Source organism: Triplophysa dalaica, chromosome 14 (genome assembly GCF_015846415.1).
Source record: "Triplophysa dalaica isolate WHDGS20190420 chromosome 14, ASM1584641v1, whole genome shotgun sequence".
NCBI lineage: Eukaryota > Metazoa > Chordata > Actinopteri > Cypriniformes > Nemacheilidae > Triplophysa > Triplophysa dalaica.
In genome coordinates, this window is record NC_079555.1 from 16,202,608 (window position 1) to 16,218,557 (window position 15,950).

General features: G+C 42.8%; 1 protein-coding gene across 3 annotated transcripts; it reads right to left on the reverse strand.

Annotated features, from left to right (window-relative positions):
• Positions 1-71: 71 nt before the first annotated feature.
• bicra (BRD4 interacting chromatin remodeling complex associated protein) lies at positions 72-15,729 on the reverse strand. 3 transcript variants are annotated; one of them, XM_056766248.1, is made up of 14 exons: positions 15,625-15,729; positions 13,715-13,760; positions 13,539-13,584; positions 10,722-12,737; positions 10,393-10,572; positions 7,378-8,007; positions 6,176-6,380; positions 6,001-6,092; positions 4,721-4,849; positions 4,573-4,622; positions 4,076-4,224; positions 3,869-3,963; positions 3,528-3,630; positions 72-2,712 (listed from the first exon to the last, which is right to left on the reverse strand). In XM_056766248.1, the coding sequence occupies exons 2-14, from the start codon at positions 13,753-13,755 to the stop codon at positions 1,064-1,066; spliced, it is 5,385 nt and encodes a 1,794-aa protein (XP_056622226.1). In that variant the 5' UTR covers positions 13,756-13,760; positions 15,625-15,729; the 3' UTR covers positions 72-1,063. The 3 variants fall into 3 exon arrangements, with proteins under 3 accessions (XP_056622226.1, XP_056622225.1, XP_056622227.1); XM_056766247.1 differs by having other exon boundaries at positions 3,528-3,633; positions 15,625-15,728; XM_056766249.1 differs by lacking the exon at positions 10,393-10,572 and having other exon boundaries at positions 3,528-3,633; positions 15,625-15,727.
• Between the last annotated feature and the right edge of the window lie 221 nt (positions 15,730-15,950).

Consider the following 15,950-nt stretch of genomic DNA (forward strand, 5'->3'; position numbering starts at 1 on the left):
CTAACCGCTGCCACCTACTGGCCATAAAGCGCATCATACAATCAGAGAAACAAGCATTTCATAAAAGAAGCAAGGTTTAATTTACAGTTTTACTAAATGTACAGTTTTTAAAAAGTGTCATTATACACAATAAATACAATACAAAATTAATCTGTAGTACTATACTTCAAATTCTTACAGTTCTATTTTCTTTTTCTCTTTACATTATTATTGTTCTTTTGTTCCATGTCATTGCTTTTGCTGTGTCTGCTTCTGAACGGTCCGAAGTGAAATCCTTCCAAGATTATGTCTTCAGTGTGTGTTTGTGTGAGCATCGGAACACACGTCTACAAAACAATCTGAGAGAAAGAAAATTTTTGTCTGTGACTTTAAACCCGGTTTACAGGTAATATTGCAACATGATTAGAGTTCCAACAACTCTGTGCTGTGATCTTGTTTGATTTGTAAATGTGCTCTTGATACTGAAATGCATTCAGCTCAACAGATTCTCTATAGTTCTGCTGTTCATTCCTGTATTAAGATAACCAAAAGTGTTGACCGAGACCAGAATTCATTTTGGGGGAGAGCAGAAAATTATTATGATGCACTATTGATCCTGCGGCATTCTCAAAAAACAAATACGTTATGGAGACCATTCTATAGACAACTGATCGATTGGTCTCCAAAAAAAATAAGAGAGTTTTCCAAAAGTACTGCTTTTTATGCCAAATTTCATGTTTCTGCATTCTGTTCATAATATCACAGTAACTACAATAGCACATTATTTATTAAATGACTGGTCATATATTTGTGACTCTCAAAAAGAAATGATGAAACTGACGTGGGAGCGGTCCCGGTATCACATCCAGAAAAAACAAAGAGGGACAAAATTTCGAACCCAAGTGCACTTTATCCTTTACACTTAAAGGGCCATATGTAAACCAAAGAACACATTTCATCAGCACAAACCACAGACAAAGAAAGCAAACACAGCTTAACATTGGAAAAGTGTCTCTGTTTACTTCCCCTATCCATTGACCTTCTGCTTTTTCAGTCTTTCAGTCAATTTTCACAACAGGGCCTGTTATCTACTGTGCGTCTGTGAAACCAAATTCCCATTCTGTCCTCTTCCCTGTGGATGCTGGGACATGGGGGCTGAAGAGGGCTGAGACGATATGGGGGGTCTGTAGGTGGGGTGAGTTTGGTGCTGGTTAGGCAGGTTGGCCCCGTGAACCCTCCCCAACGTCCCTCGCCCGGATCCTCCGTGGCCAGGAGGGCCCTGTTGGAGGTTCAGTATACTGTCTATGGCACACTGCAGGTGCTCATTGAGCGAGTCGTCAGGCGGCGGGCTACCGCTGGAAAAACTTGCGTTGTCCATGTCTGGAGAGTCCGATTTACAGCGTTTGGCAGGAAGTGAGGAGTCTCTTGTGCAGGAAGACTCTCCTAAAGAAGGCGGTCCAGGAGCGTGCTGATCTCTCCTGAAAGCACCCCTTCCTCCATCCCGATTTTTGCCCCCTATGCCTTTTAATCGAACCACGCCACCACTGACCTCCGCCTCGTCCTCTTTGTCTGAGGAGTCTGGGTGGTCCTGGTACGCGTTTTTGATACCACGGTAAAGAACGTCCTCTACCGCTGCGAGGCCTTGTGACTCGCCATGCGTGTGGGATCGTCCGTGTCCGCCCTGCCTCTCTACTTTCACGCTGGCTATCACAGTCCGTTCGGGTTGAGGAGAGGAGCTTTGCGGTTGAGGGGAGGATGTAAGAGGAGGTCCTGCTGGCGTAAAAGGCAAAGTATCTCCGCCTCCTGGCACGCCGGGCCTGTGACGAGGACTGATGTTCTCACGGTACGTCTTTCGAAGCGGGAGCCGGCACGTGGTCAGCGGAGGAGTGGCCGTGGATGCTGGATTGCGTTTGACTCCGCCTACCTCATGGTGTTCTAGAGTGCCATTCAATTGGCCCATGGACGTGGACGATGTAGACCAGGAGAAAGAAGAGGAGGAGGAGGGTGGGGCTCCGCTAGAGGAAGTTGCGCTACTGGAGGTGGAGCCTTTATGTGCTGTTACTTTAGTGACAGTGGATGAGGGGGTGGGGTAGGAAGCTGGGGGTGGAGTTCTAATGACAGTGGTGGGTGTGGTTATAGGTGGCTTGACTTTTTGAGGCGGCTCAGGGTTCGGCGGTTGTGGCGTGAGCTGGGATTGGGAGTGAACCGGATCTAGGGCGGTGTTGTGAACCACCTTACTGAATCCCGCCTCCTGTTTGATCTTGAGCTTCAAACCTATCCGCCGCCGTGCCTCGTAGGTCTTCATGGGCGGCTTGCTTGTTCGTTGGGGAAGCGTGACATCGTCGTCATCGTCAGCAGCTGCAGGACGGGAGGAGGACGGAATGCGGCTGAAGGAGGCGCTTGGTGTGACCGGCTCGGCTGAGGGCCGGACCACAGGAGTGGGCGTAGGGGTGGAACTGGTGGACCAGGATACAGACGCGCTCCCTCCACCTTGCTTTATCACCAGTTTAGTGGGAGGGAAGGGTGCCGGGGCGGAAGCAGGAGTAGAGGCAGATCCAGGAGTAGGGGCGGAGGCAGCAGCAGGAGTTGGGGCAGGGGCAATAGCGGGAGCTGGAGTAGCTACAACAGGTGGAGTTCCAACTGCCGGTGGTGCGGTTCTTACAGAGCTCAGCTCTACCTTTATAGGCCTGACTGCACTGCTGTCCAGCAAACAGGAATTAGCCACGAATTCTTCTGTAAAGAGGGAGAAAAAAAAGGTGATTAAACAACACACCATAAAAATCTCAGTCCCGTGCACTTCCTTTTGCTGGGGCATTTCTTCACAGTGCATACATTTTTTGTGCATACAATCCTGAAATCGCAAAGGATGCAATTAAGTTTCCTGCGCAGCTAGTTTGTGAAGCACGGCTCTGTGATCAGTGGGAAATACTGCTCCATCTAAAAGCACTGCGTATTTGAGTTGCTTAAAGCTACAGTTTGTAAAAAAACACTGCTAGAGGGTGCACGATCAAAACAACAACAATGGCGTAGCTTGATGACGCTGTGAAGGATCGTAAAATGACAGGATCTGTTGGCTTCAACTCCACCGCATCAAACATTTTCAGTCTTTATTATCATGAAAATCCCAGAGGAGGCTTGAAAAACAGCGATAGAAAATGTCAATAGGAAGACGGAATTTCCTGGTTATATGTATAGCAATTCCTCTATGGAGCATTGGAGTTTCTGCGCGACAGCGCCCTCTGGGTTTCGGATGCAGCTGCATTTCAACATGCTTCAATGACAAGCTGAGCATAAAACATTGGAGTCGAACCGCGTGCGGTTTCTTTTCGAAAAACCGTGCAGCCCTGATACAAAATGACCCAAGACAAAAATATGAACTTTCCACTTGTGGTTTTAGTAACATGTCTTTTAGCTTTGATGCCATCTATAAGCAAATTAACCCCTAGCAAGCAAATTCATGCAGTTTCTAACAGATGCACAGTGAAAATGTATGAAAAATGGAGAAAAATGACACATGTAACTTAATTTCTGTTATATTTGACCATTACCTGGTTTCTCCTTGGCCAGAACCCTGTCCTGACTCAGAGCGACCTTCTCCTCTTGAATGAACATGCGGTCAATCATAACCATCTCTGCAGAGGGACCCAGCCTCTGCTCCAAAACAAGAAGCACATAGGATACCAGTAAGTTCACTGCTTTAAGTGCTCCAGTAAGCTTAGATATCATAACATGACAATAGCAACACCAACTATGGGTTCACATCCTAAGGTAAGTATAGACTAAAAAAAGTGTATATCCCAACTTGAACAGTTTAGGTGCATGGGTTTAAATCCCAGGGAATGTAAATCCCCAAACAAGACACATGATGTACATGTTTTTTAAATGATACCTTTGATTCCTCAAAGAGCAAGTGACGATATTTATCCAGCATCGCTTGTGTGCGCTTCAAGAGTTGGTTCGAGACGCTTTCAAATTCATCATCCACTGCACAGACCAGAACAGAGGAAGAGTTACATAGTCAGACTTGACATGTGTCACACAAAAGCACTACAGCCAGTGCCATGCAAGCTGTGGATGCATAGGTATAAGTGTTTACCTTTGCGGTAATCTTCTGATGACGAAGCCATGCCTTGGTACAGGTGGTACGGCAGGAGTCGATGAAGTGTGTCCTCAAACGAGCCGAAAGGCGAGCTGTAGTCAGGATGCAGCACAGAGCCCTGTTGTTTTCGCAGCTGTTCGAGCATCCTACAAACAGACACATGAGTACGGTGTAAGAACATCTCTCACATTTCAACACAACTACAAATGCTTTCAAACATTGCATGCATACTTGATGTTTGATAAGCATGTGTGAAACAATGTAATATGACGTGTGACTGACAATATTTTCAATGTCAATGACAACACAAGCAGGAATTAAATAAGTGTAACATAATTAACGTGGAATCTGAAATAGAAGACTGCAGCTAAAATTTGTGTTATGAACTAGGGCAGACAACTTGAGGTGGCACCTTCATCAATTATAGTTTCTAAATTTAGTTTTGCTTTCCTGACAGAAATATAAACATCAGAGACTCCAGTATGTTTTATTACCTGGCTTCTTTGCTTGGTTCCATACCAAAGGGCCTTTTTAACGTTGATGTCTGTGAGTAGACAACAAATATAAAAGATTACTACGAACATGAAACCACCGGTTTCTTTGTACTTGTCTTATATTGTGTAATGTGGTTTTAAACTTTACCTGTGTTTGTACATGAGCAGGTGGTGGAGGTGCAGGCATCTGAGACAATCCGGTGCCCAAAACCTGAATCTGCAAACCTGTTTTACCCAGAGCCAGTCCACCAACTGAACTTATGACTCCTGACTTGGCCTGCAAATTTGAGCATCACAAGAGTTCAATAAAAGTGCAGCTACCATAAAAAAACTTTTTCTATTTTATATGTATTTCAGAATAATAGTGGAATCAAAATGTGGAATAGCACAAATGTAAAACAGCACAAATTGAAATTTGTAAAAAAAAAAATAGTATTAGTCGATAAAAGCCATTTTTTACACTTTTGGGCAATAAATAAAAGAATGCCGTTGAACAGAGCTAATATATTAGGGGTGTGACAATATATACATTTTCCAAGCGTTATTACATCTTGGCTCCACTGGTTAGCGCTTAACATGCAAATGAGGGAAAGTGAACAAACTCGTCTGAGAAAGACTTTAGGATTGCATGTAAACTAAAATTTGCTCCCTGCATATTTATGAATGAACATTAATTTGCTTAGATTTAATGCAAGTTGCGGTACTGAAATGTTTTTAGGTTAATATTATTTAGGCTAGTTAAAACCACGATGTTCCCAGGTTTAAATAAGTGGCTGTTAAATTAAGAAATGTGCCAGAATAAAATATTTAAATGTGTTAAATGTGTCAGTTTACAACGTTAAGCTTTTGATTTAAGCACAACATTTGAATTCATGTTACCCATGTTGGTAACATGTTACCTACTGAAAAAAAAATGTTTTGGACTTGAATAAAGCCACAAATGTTGCACTTAACCTTTTCATGTGCATATTGTTGTCATTGTAAGGTAGCTTTCGTGATCCATCATTTTATAATTGCCATACAGTAGTACGCCATATACACCATTATATTATCGTATTGTGAGCCGTGTATCGCAATCCGTATGTGGCTGTGAGGTACCCTGCGATTCCTACCCCTGCAATATATCCTGTCATTCAAATTTAAACTTTATATAGAAAATGTTAAGAAATGTCCCCAGTCTGTTATTCAATATTAATAGTCATTACATGAATGACTATTAATTAATATTCAGAAAATTAAGAAATATACTTTTTATCTTCAGAATTGGTAACAATCTGATCTTTCGTGAAAAACCTTGCTCAGGGCAGGACTAAATTAAAAAGAAAGCTTAGTTTTCAAAATTCTTCTTATTTTTCCCAAATTTTCAGCTTTTTCCAGATTCTACAAGGGGGGTGTAAACCTTTAAGAAGCACTGTATATTTCCCTCACCTGAACGGCCTGTGTGAGGTGTGGAGAAGTGATTCCTTGGTTCGCCGAAGATCCGGATGACACCGCAGAAAATACTTGCGTGTCATTTGCACCTAAGGTGATAATAACACACTGTCAGTGCGCTTTTATTTTTATATTTTTAACATCTACAGGTTAAAAAATGTGGGGCGCCCACCTGTAGGTGAGGACTTGACAAGCACAGATTTCTGCTGCAGAAGTGATGTGACCGATGGTTGGATGGTGCCGCTGGCTGTGGATGTTGCGGTCTGGATTGTGGCCTGATCAGGCAGTTTATTGAACTGGTTTGTGGCCTGTTGTTGAGACCCTTGGGCTTGAGCCTGAACCTGCTGCTTAGCCTGGAGGAGAATGTTTTGCTGGAGCTGGTTAAATCAGAAACACATAGAACATAGTTGGTTGGCAAATCTTGAATAATGTTAAGACAGGGTTTGGCAAAACAATCAAAATATCTGAATTTCGATTCAATTAATAGCCTTTTTAATGCTGTCGATTCGATATCGATTTTCAAAAGCCGTGAACCATGTTTTATCTTTCATATTTTCGTAAACACTGAACATTCATTATCGCGAATGTCAGTGCTACTACTTTTCACTAGACATCACTTTTCTTTTTATACAGGGTGGCATTTCGTTTCATTAATTGCTTAAATAACATGGCGGTTGCGGGTGTGTCATCGCATTTAACATCACCTTCACAAAAAAGGCAGCGGTTCACATGATTTCAGCCTCTCTTTACAGTTTATTTTGTGATTTCTGTCTTAAATTGTCAAATATCCTGGTCCTTTTCGATCAAGGTATGCAACTTTTCTGTTTCCATATACCCACAAGTGTGTTTAAAGTTTAATATACAGGTTTGTGACTCTTCATTTAATTTTTTAATCCACCATTGTAATATGATGTTAACTGATCTTTTTTGCAAATTTCTATAGGATTTGTAGTAAATCTGTAATCATTGACTCCAATCGGGGCTTGTGAATCAGAATCACATCGAAACGGAACATCAGAATCGATACCCAGCCCTAATTGGAATCATCTTAAATAATAAATCTCTTCCATAGTGTTGCTTCAGAACATTGTATGTATACTGTGCATGGTATGTAAAATGTACAAAGCACAATATTGTATCCCTCAAGGCACTGAGCTTGATTTCCAGTGTAACGGACCAGAAAGAATTGCAGTCATCTGTATTCAGTCAACTCAGCTGCCAAATTACGCAAATCATTTTCCACCCAGATTAAAATCTCAAAAATGCGAACATAAACTGCGATTCTCTTTCTTTGCGATAGTATTTAACTTCCAATAGACAGAACAAATTGACACGTCATGACTAGCATGGACACTAAAGGTGACACAGCCATACCTGGTGAAGCTTTTCCAAAAGCTGCTTCTGTTGTGGAGAAGGTTGTGCGATTGATGACATGGTCTGTAGCTGCGCGCTGACCAGCTGTAAATGATGCTGCTGATCTGCGGTCAGCCCGGGCACCACAGTCACCTGCTGTTTCACCGGCGTGCCCGAGGACACACTGGTGGCCGGCTGGAATTGGAACTGCGCGGGAAGTGGCTGCGGAGGCTTCGGGGAGCAGGAGGGAGGTGGTACATCCGGCTGCAGGGTGGCGGGCTGAGGCAGGGTCTGAGAAAGAACTTGTGGTTGAAGCTGCACTTGAATCTGCTGAGGTTGCTGCTGCGGTGGAGGTGCCGGCTGGTGCGCTTGCGGAGAACCTCCCATCTGATTTTGTATGATGAAAAGAGGAGGGAGAGAAGAAGGGGTGCAAGAGCGTGAGGGAGTATGAGCTTGAGTCTGGGGCTGAGGCTGTGAGGGAGGACGAGACTGCTGGTGAGGAGACTGGATCTGATGCCCGATTGTCAGGGGAGACACCTGGGCAGGTTGAGGGCTGTCGGACCGGGTGGGTGTCGGTGAAGGGGTGACCACTGTTCGAGACGGAGAGGCGCTTTGGATCTTTATAGTCTGTGGATGTCCTGCTGATGGAACCTTGACGTGGGAAGAGCGAAGACAAAATTGTTAAATGATTATTATTAAGAATCATTAATGGACATAAACTGCATTTTTAGGGATGCACTGAAATCTATACCACACTTAAAAAACTGCACACATTTCCAGAATATCATAACGAATATGAACTCTTTGCAAATCATTTGAATGGAAATATGAACAATTAAACACGTTACATTTTACAGCTTCTCTTCTGGTTATCACTGAGGCATTACAAAATCTTTAAAAGATAAGCAATTTGTAATCTTGACAGATTTGCCATAAAACCAACTTCAAAAACGCCGAGATCAGAAACAAAAATCTATATAACATATAGATTTATGGAAGACCATCAGGATTTGTTGTTTTCTTTTAAGGCTTGGCAGTTTGGTTTCATCAGCTTTAGGTTAACATCATTCCAAACACGCAACACCACTTACAAATACAATCCTGTATTTATAACAAAAACAGTTTAGTAGTTAACCAACAGCCAGATCAGACGCTAAAGCAATTAAACTTCTGAAATGCTTTATTCACTTTGTGAAAACTGTCTGATAATTTTTCAACCAAGCACCTGATTTTAGATTTTCATGTCCATATTATAAATATTAGAGTTATACATCTTTCCCTGATTATACAGATCATTTTTATTTAATTAGTCTTTAATGCTATATCAGCAACAATGACTTCATGGTTAACACTGTGTATACATCATGCTTACAATAATATAACAAGTAAATTAAAAGCTAAGTAAGATAGTTACATAACATTTATAAAACTTATTTTATTTTAATTTTTAATAAAAATATAAAATTTTCGTAGTATCTTTTTAAATTCTGAAAAATATTGCCTACGTTTATATAAAGTAAGGCTGTCAAACGATTAATCGCATCCAAAATAAAGGTTTGTGTATACATAATGTCTGTGTACTGTGCTGTGCATATCAATTTTGTATGTAGAAAAACATACACATACATGCGCATATTAAAGAATATATAAAAGCTAATAAACATTTACATATAACTTCAATAATTAGTAAATATCAATAAATACATCCATTTTCATCATATTTCCTATGTGTGTGTGCGTGTTATTGTGTTTGTATATTTTCATAAATACAAAATTAATATGGCCGGTACACAAACTTATATTATGTAAACACAAACTTTTATTCTGGATGCCATTTATTGCGATTAATCTAAACTAAAAAGCATGACACTCCAACAGAATGTTTGTTATTTGCCCTGTTTGTATAATAAATTAAGATTCGGAAACAAGATTTGCCCATCATTTTTCCATTTCAGTGCATCACTAAAATCCTCATTAAAAAGCACACTAGTAAAGAAAGTGCAAAAAACAGCAACAAGCAACAATAAACAAATATAAGCAGGATAATAGAAAAGGGGACGAAATCAGACATAAACAAACATTTTCTTCCCAACTTTTAAAATCAAGATGAATGAAACCTTAGCGTACCTCTATAGCATACAAAAAATCAACACTTTACAACAGACAGCCAACTAAAACAGAAGAGACACCACCGGGATCTGGTGGAAAGACATGAGGACAGCATCTTAGCAAAGAACATCTTTGTGAAATATGTTCACAGCGAACAGAAAAAGGAACTATAAAACTAAACTAATTTGCTTGGAAAGAGATAAAGGTAAGTCAGGGCAGTGAGCGAGTGATCAAGATCAAATCTTTAACAGTGATCTTGAATGTAATTCATTTGATTTCTCTTGGGGGGGGATGCTGGGAGGTAGTGTGGGAGGGGGTACTGATCGAGGATAAAAACAGCAGCTATAGAAAGTAAGGGGAACAGAAGTCTGAATGTTAATTTGGATAAATGTGTGAATGGCACAAAGAGGACAGAGGAAAGGAGAAAAAGCGACAGCTCGGTCACTCCATGCTCATGGGAAAATGCACGAGGGTGATGCAAATGCAACCAAATAGTCTCCAGAGCTTCTTTTTCATTGCATTTAACTATTTTGAAGAGTACCAACTGGTCTGTTATTCACACAAAGACACTTCCCAATGAGTTTCAAACTTATTAAGCAGTCTTTCTTCGCAAATACTCATGCAACTTAATATATTAAAAATCTAAGACGAAATCATGCAAAAAACAATGCTAAAATATAAATAATGGACAAATATATCAATTAAAATCCATATGAGCAGTGGAGTAACACTAGACACGTGTAAACACAAAAAAGCAAACAAGACTAGATCTGATGATACAAGCAAAGTGCCAAAGCCATCAACAGGACTCGAGCAATGAGAAGAGTGGAAGAGACAAGGAGATAGAGGGAGTTTCGCTGGGAGACAGTGGTCAGCAGTGGCAGCAACAGGTGGGTGGGGCTAAGTACAGAGCTTGAGCTCATCTACCTTGTTAACCACTGTCGCCATGTGGGCGGGGTCAAGGGAGGGGCTGGGACTCTGCCGAGTCTCAGCTAACAAGTTGTCATGGCCTGAAGGGGCGGAACCAGAACTGCTGCCGCTGACGATAACAGATGCGGGTACACCTACAGCGGCAGGTGGCTCTTTTCCTGCTTGGTGCTGTTGCTCCTAACATGAGTACATTAATGAGTTCAGGGATGGGAGTAAAACAACTGGTCAGAGGTCAGCTTGGTGAGCAAATGATGTTATGCTAACTTATTGGCTAAAGCACACATTTTGCAAACAGCGGATTAAACTTAAAGAAAGCACAAACTAACCTGCTGCAGGAACATCTGTAGAGACTCCTGGCTCAAGATCATACTGGATCCGGACGACGTGAACAACACCTTTCCGGGGCTGTGTTGGGCATGAGGACCCAACCCCATCATTGATGGTGTGGATGTGACCATTGTTGGCGATGGAGATGAGGAGGAAGAAACCGAGGCGGCTATGGAAACCGATGGAGTTGACTGAACCGTGAGGATTGAAGTCTGGTGTTGAGCATGTGCAGCCTGGACTGCTGGGTCTGTGTTGCCGCCCAGCACCGTGATACCCTCCCCGGGCTGGCACGGTGCCATGGCTGTCGTTCCACTGCCACTATTACTCGGAATGCCACCGGACTGCTGCAATGTCTGTAAACTGACCGCAGGACTGAGACTCTCGACGGAAAGGGAATTCTGTATAGGCATGCCTTGGATGACTGTTTGCATGTGGCCTGTTACAGGATGGGCTTGCGTCTGCGTTTGGGCTAATGACACCGGCATTTGGAACAATGTGGGCTGACCCATCTGACCGGGTTGCAGCTGAATGTGTCCGGAGAGGATATGAGCAGCGCCGGGGTGACCCTGTGAGGCCAACATCTGACCCAGGTTGATGTTCTGATTGGCTGTCAAGATCTGATTAGCAATTATCTGCCCTCCGGGTCCCTGACTGGTAATGATGTGACCACTGGGATGCTGGGCCAGTATTTGACCTCCAGCCTGAAGGCCTGGTAAGAGAAACTGGTTTTGGCCCTGCAGGACGGTTTGGGAGGGAATAACGATGCTGCCCTGTTGGTTTAGCAAGTGAACACTGAGTGGTTTTCCTGATTGTTGGGCGCCCTGTTGCTTAAAGAGCGCTTGTGAAAACTGCGTTCCCTGTGATCCAGCCTGCGTGCTCAAGACTACATTTGAGGCAGGCTTCCCAGTAAGGAAAGTTACATTCTGACCGGCGGAAACTGGGATTTGCTGCACCCCGAGGGCTTTATTAGCATCGTTTGGCAAGGTGTGGGGGGCCGGAAGTTGCTGCTGTTGCTTGAAGATTTTGGGTTGGATGGCACCCCCTTGCGGAGGTTTGGGCTGTATTGGTGTTGGCGTTCGCTGGATGATGACATTCTGCATGATTTGACCTTGCGACTGGGTCTGAGACCCGATTCCTGTGCTCAAAGATGCGTTACCGAAACCTACAATACCACCGGCGGTGGCCATAGTGGTTCCGCTGCTGTTTGTGTTTGTGTTACTTAAACACACAGCTGGCCCATTTAAGGCAGGGGAACCTAAGGTGGCCTTGCCCCCTTGGATTAATAGTCCACCTCCTGAGCTCAAAACAGAGTTTCCAAGCCCAGCCTGCGTTCCAGCGTTTGATGCCTCAGGTCCAGGTTGATGCAATTGGTAGCCACCCATGGTTTTCGTCAAGATCTGCTGCCCAGATTGGTTTATTGTCATTACAGTGGGTTGGCCGACGACTTGAATCTGTCCGATGCCCAACTGTCCAGACTGACTGCCATTCGGTAAGGCCTGAAGGCTTGAAATAGGCTGAAGGGTGACATTTCCAAGCCCAACTTGCTGTACAAATGGTTGGACACTGATGGCCTTGTTCATCACCTGGGGTTGAAGCTGCAGGCCTGGATGTGCCAGGACTGAGCTGAGCATGTCTGGGGTGGCATTAGAGGGTGCATTTGGTGTGCCTTGGCTGGGATAAATCTGTGTGGCACCTCCAATGCCCACCCCAGACAGGCCGGCATCGGGTAGGGGTTGGACTACCTGCGCGAGACCAGTTAAACCAAAGGAACTGAGATCAAGCTCAGCTTCTGCCTCTTGAAGGCTCTGCTCTGTGATGTTTGCCTCAGCCAGACTCTGTTGCAAAATGTCACAGGGCTCGTGGTTTGTCCCGACTCCATTGCTTCCGTTGTCTCCTCCAGGCGATCCCCCCAGGATGTCATCGTCCTCCAGAAAGTCCAAATCGACGCTGACTCTGGGGAGCCCTGGCTCGTTTGTCGACAGCTGAGCCTGGGGTTGGACCTCAGGAACATGGCCCTGGAAGAGACAGAGAGATCAAAGTTAGTACATTGACATGACAGTACATTCTGAATGGAGGAGGAATAAAAGGGTAGGGCTGTGATTGGGATGGCAGGCTTCGGGCTCAATCCGGCTCCATGATTGTTGTAGAAGCAGATCAGGTGCAGAATGCATCTGATTTGAATGGCAGGGCTGAAGAGCTTCTGCTACAAAAAAAGGATGGAGACAGGAGGTTGGGGGAAATAACTCACCCCAGTGCTGGAGAAGAATGAGCTGGACGGGTCACTTGAGCCATCCAAAAGGTCATCAGTGTCCAACTACAGACAGACATACCCAGGATAGGACAGGCAGAAAACACCACAGCACACAGACAGGCGTGTGAAAGGGACAGGGAGCAGATGCAAAGGAGGTAAAGAGTCAGACAAAGCAAGGGAAGAGCAATGTGAGGACAGTGCACCAATCAACCAGGACAAAATGCAGGCATACACAAGTTAAAAGGGCAAGCAAACAGCAAAGAAAACAAGAGTCAAAAGACAGGAAACATTAGATTAGTATGTCAAATATGTGAATTAACCAAAGAGGAAAATTCAGGACTGAAATTAAAAGGAGCAATTTAGTTGTTAGGAAAGTATTAATAAGCTCAATAACCGTCTGGGGTCAGAAATGTGAGGAGAAATGCTTGCTTCGCATGTGTGCTGTGTTATTCTGCGGTGTGCCTGGGCTCTGCTTTTAAAGTGGCATTTCAGTACTCGGCTGTCTCCACCAGCACAATACAAACTTAACCAAATACAAATTCTGAGTTTCACTTTCAGTACTCACTTGTGTTTCTGATCCATGAAGAAAATCGTTGAGTGCTTGTGGGTCACTGTAAAAACAAGAGAACCCTATTTAGTTGAGTCTAAAACTACAACAAACCGCACTTTAGAATATCCATATTAATGTACTATAGTAAACATTATTGTTGAGATAACAGTGTTAAAAATCTGTGCGCTTACCAAATTACATCTAGCAAGCACCTGCCATCTTCATCATCCATCTCAACTGCAAACAAAAAGTTTGCAAACATTAGCCAAAGAAAAATGAATTTATGTTTTACAGATTGGCCAAACATTACAACAATTCCCCAAGATCTAAGACCTGTCAGAGACATCTTGCATTATGTGAATAGTTTATTGTTAAATTTGAAACAATAGCAGTAACATTTATGAGAAAAAACTGAGAACATTAACGAGTAGTTCACCTTCAATGTTAAAATTCTGTCATCATTTACTCACCCTCTTGAAATTTCAAACCGGTATGACTTTCTTCACAGGACACAAAAGAAGATATTTTGAAGAATATCGCTGACAGCTCCCAATTCACATGCACTGGTTATAATATAAGTGAATGGGGGGCTGTGCAGTTCTGTTACCAACATTTTTCAAAAATTAAGAAGTCATACAGGTTTGAGATGACAAGAGAGCATGTAAATGATGACAGAATTTTTATTTTGAATGTGAACTACTCCTTTAATAAGCATAAAAGCAATTGTAAAATTACAGTGCAATGCTTTGATATACGAAAACATAAAAAATCAGAACCGTCGAACATAAAAATGCTAGACTGAGTTGCCTAAACATTACCATCTTAAATCTGTCAATGAAAATCACTGTGTAATTTACAATAAAAAAAACAGAAACTGCGCATTTACTTAATATAAAGCATATTAAATCATGTGTGATAGTCACATAGTGCAAGTCCCAAATCAACACTAGTTTTGTTGTTTTGAATAATTAAACCACGAAAACGTTTTATGAAACAGTTGTACTTCCCATGCATATTCAATGTAGAAACAATAAGCCAAAACTGAAGAAAAAAAAATAGTAATCCTGGTGCCTTAACAGGAGTAAGAAAGGTGAATGTGTTCACCTCACAAACAGAAGCAGATGAACTTTCGTGCACTGTCTCTGTGGCGCGAGAGAATGTGAGCGAAAAAAGCGCGCGCATCACCTCACATTCTCACAGACAGAAAACTAGCACTAATGGGCAAATATTGCGATTTACCGACTCACAAAGACCTTTAATCACGAACTGCGATGACTTTGGTGAGTCATTACGCTGTTTTGGTCATAAAGTCTCACCCTAAACAATCAAAACCACAGATTGAGAATGAGGTAGGCGGGGACGCCACTAATGTTTGTTGGGGGGAAATAAACACTGCAGAGTACACAGTCAATCATTTACACATATTTAAAGCTTCTGCACAACAGGGTGTATTTTAAAACGTTTTGAGCACATCTTACATTAAAAGAGCACCGGAGACAGAATGGACACTCGGAACCCCCAGGATACGGCGACTATGCGTTATTTTTTGCAAAACTGTATTAACTCACTCGACATTTCCAACAGTCCAATGCAATGCATTTTATTTGCGACTCTTTAAAAAGGTTTAACCCCAAATACGGTATTTACCATCGCCGTTAACGAGCTTTTTTATGCCCGATCTTCTGCAGACTCAGTTAGCCATGGCTAACTAGCTTCCTAGCTGTTATTTCTGCGTTTACAGACGCAATACGAGCAAATATGACTCTAACTGATTGTAGACACGTAGTATTTCTAACCAAGGTATTTGTTAGAGGCAGCGCGCGCAAATAGTGCATATTAGGTGTTTGGTCTCCAACAGACGCAATTGCGTAGACTATCTTTATCCCTGCTAAATATGAGAGTTTATGTTGGAATACTCTTGGACCAGGGGTATGCTTGGGAATTCGCTGTAAAATCAAGCTATTCGCCGACAAATGCAGCGGACCGGTTGTAATAAGCGGGGAAAGATGAGGTATGTGAACGGCATGCAACACCCGAATGTTGCAGCGATGCGATAGTTATTGAGAATTATAGAGAAATTGCTACATTGTAACAAACTCACCCGAGACGATAGAGGTGCAGGCGGCGCGGGGTCTCCAGTACGGCCCTGCACGGGCTCCGCGTCAGGACCCGAGCACAGCGCTCCGAAGCAGGAAACAGAGGCCCGACGCGTTTGCCTGATTAATAAACAACAACACCTTGACGTTAATATTGCTTAATGCTTGTACTGTACATCGGGACAATGTACATTTGCTCGAATATGAGGAAAATGTGAAAAATGTATGAAATGATACATCCCGTTTCACAAATGTAAACAATGACAGATTATAGATGATAATAATCAAGATGATACTTTTTACATGACTGATCCATTATAAACAAGGCCAT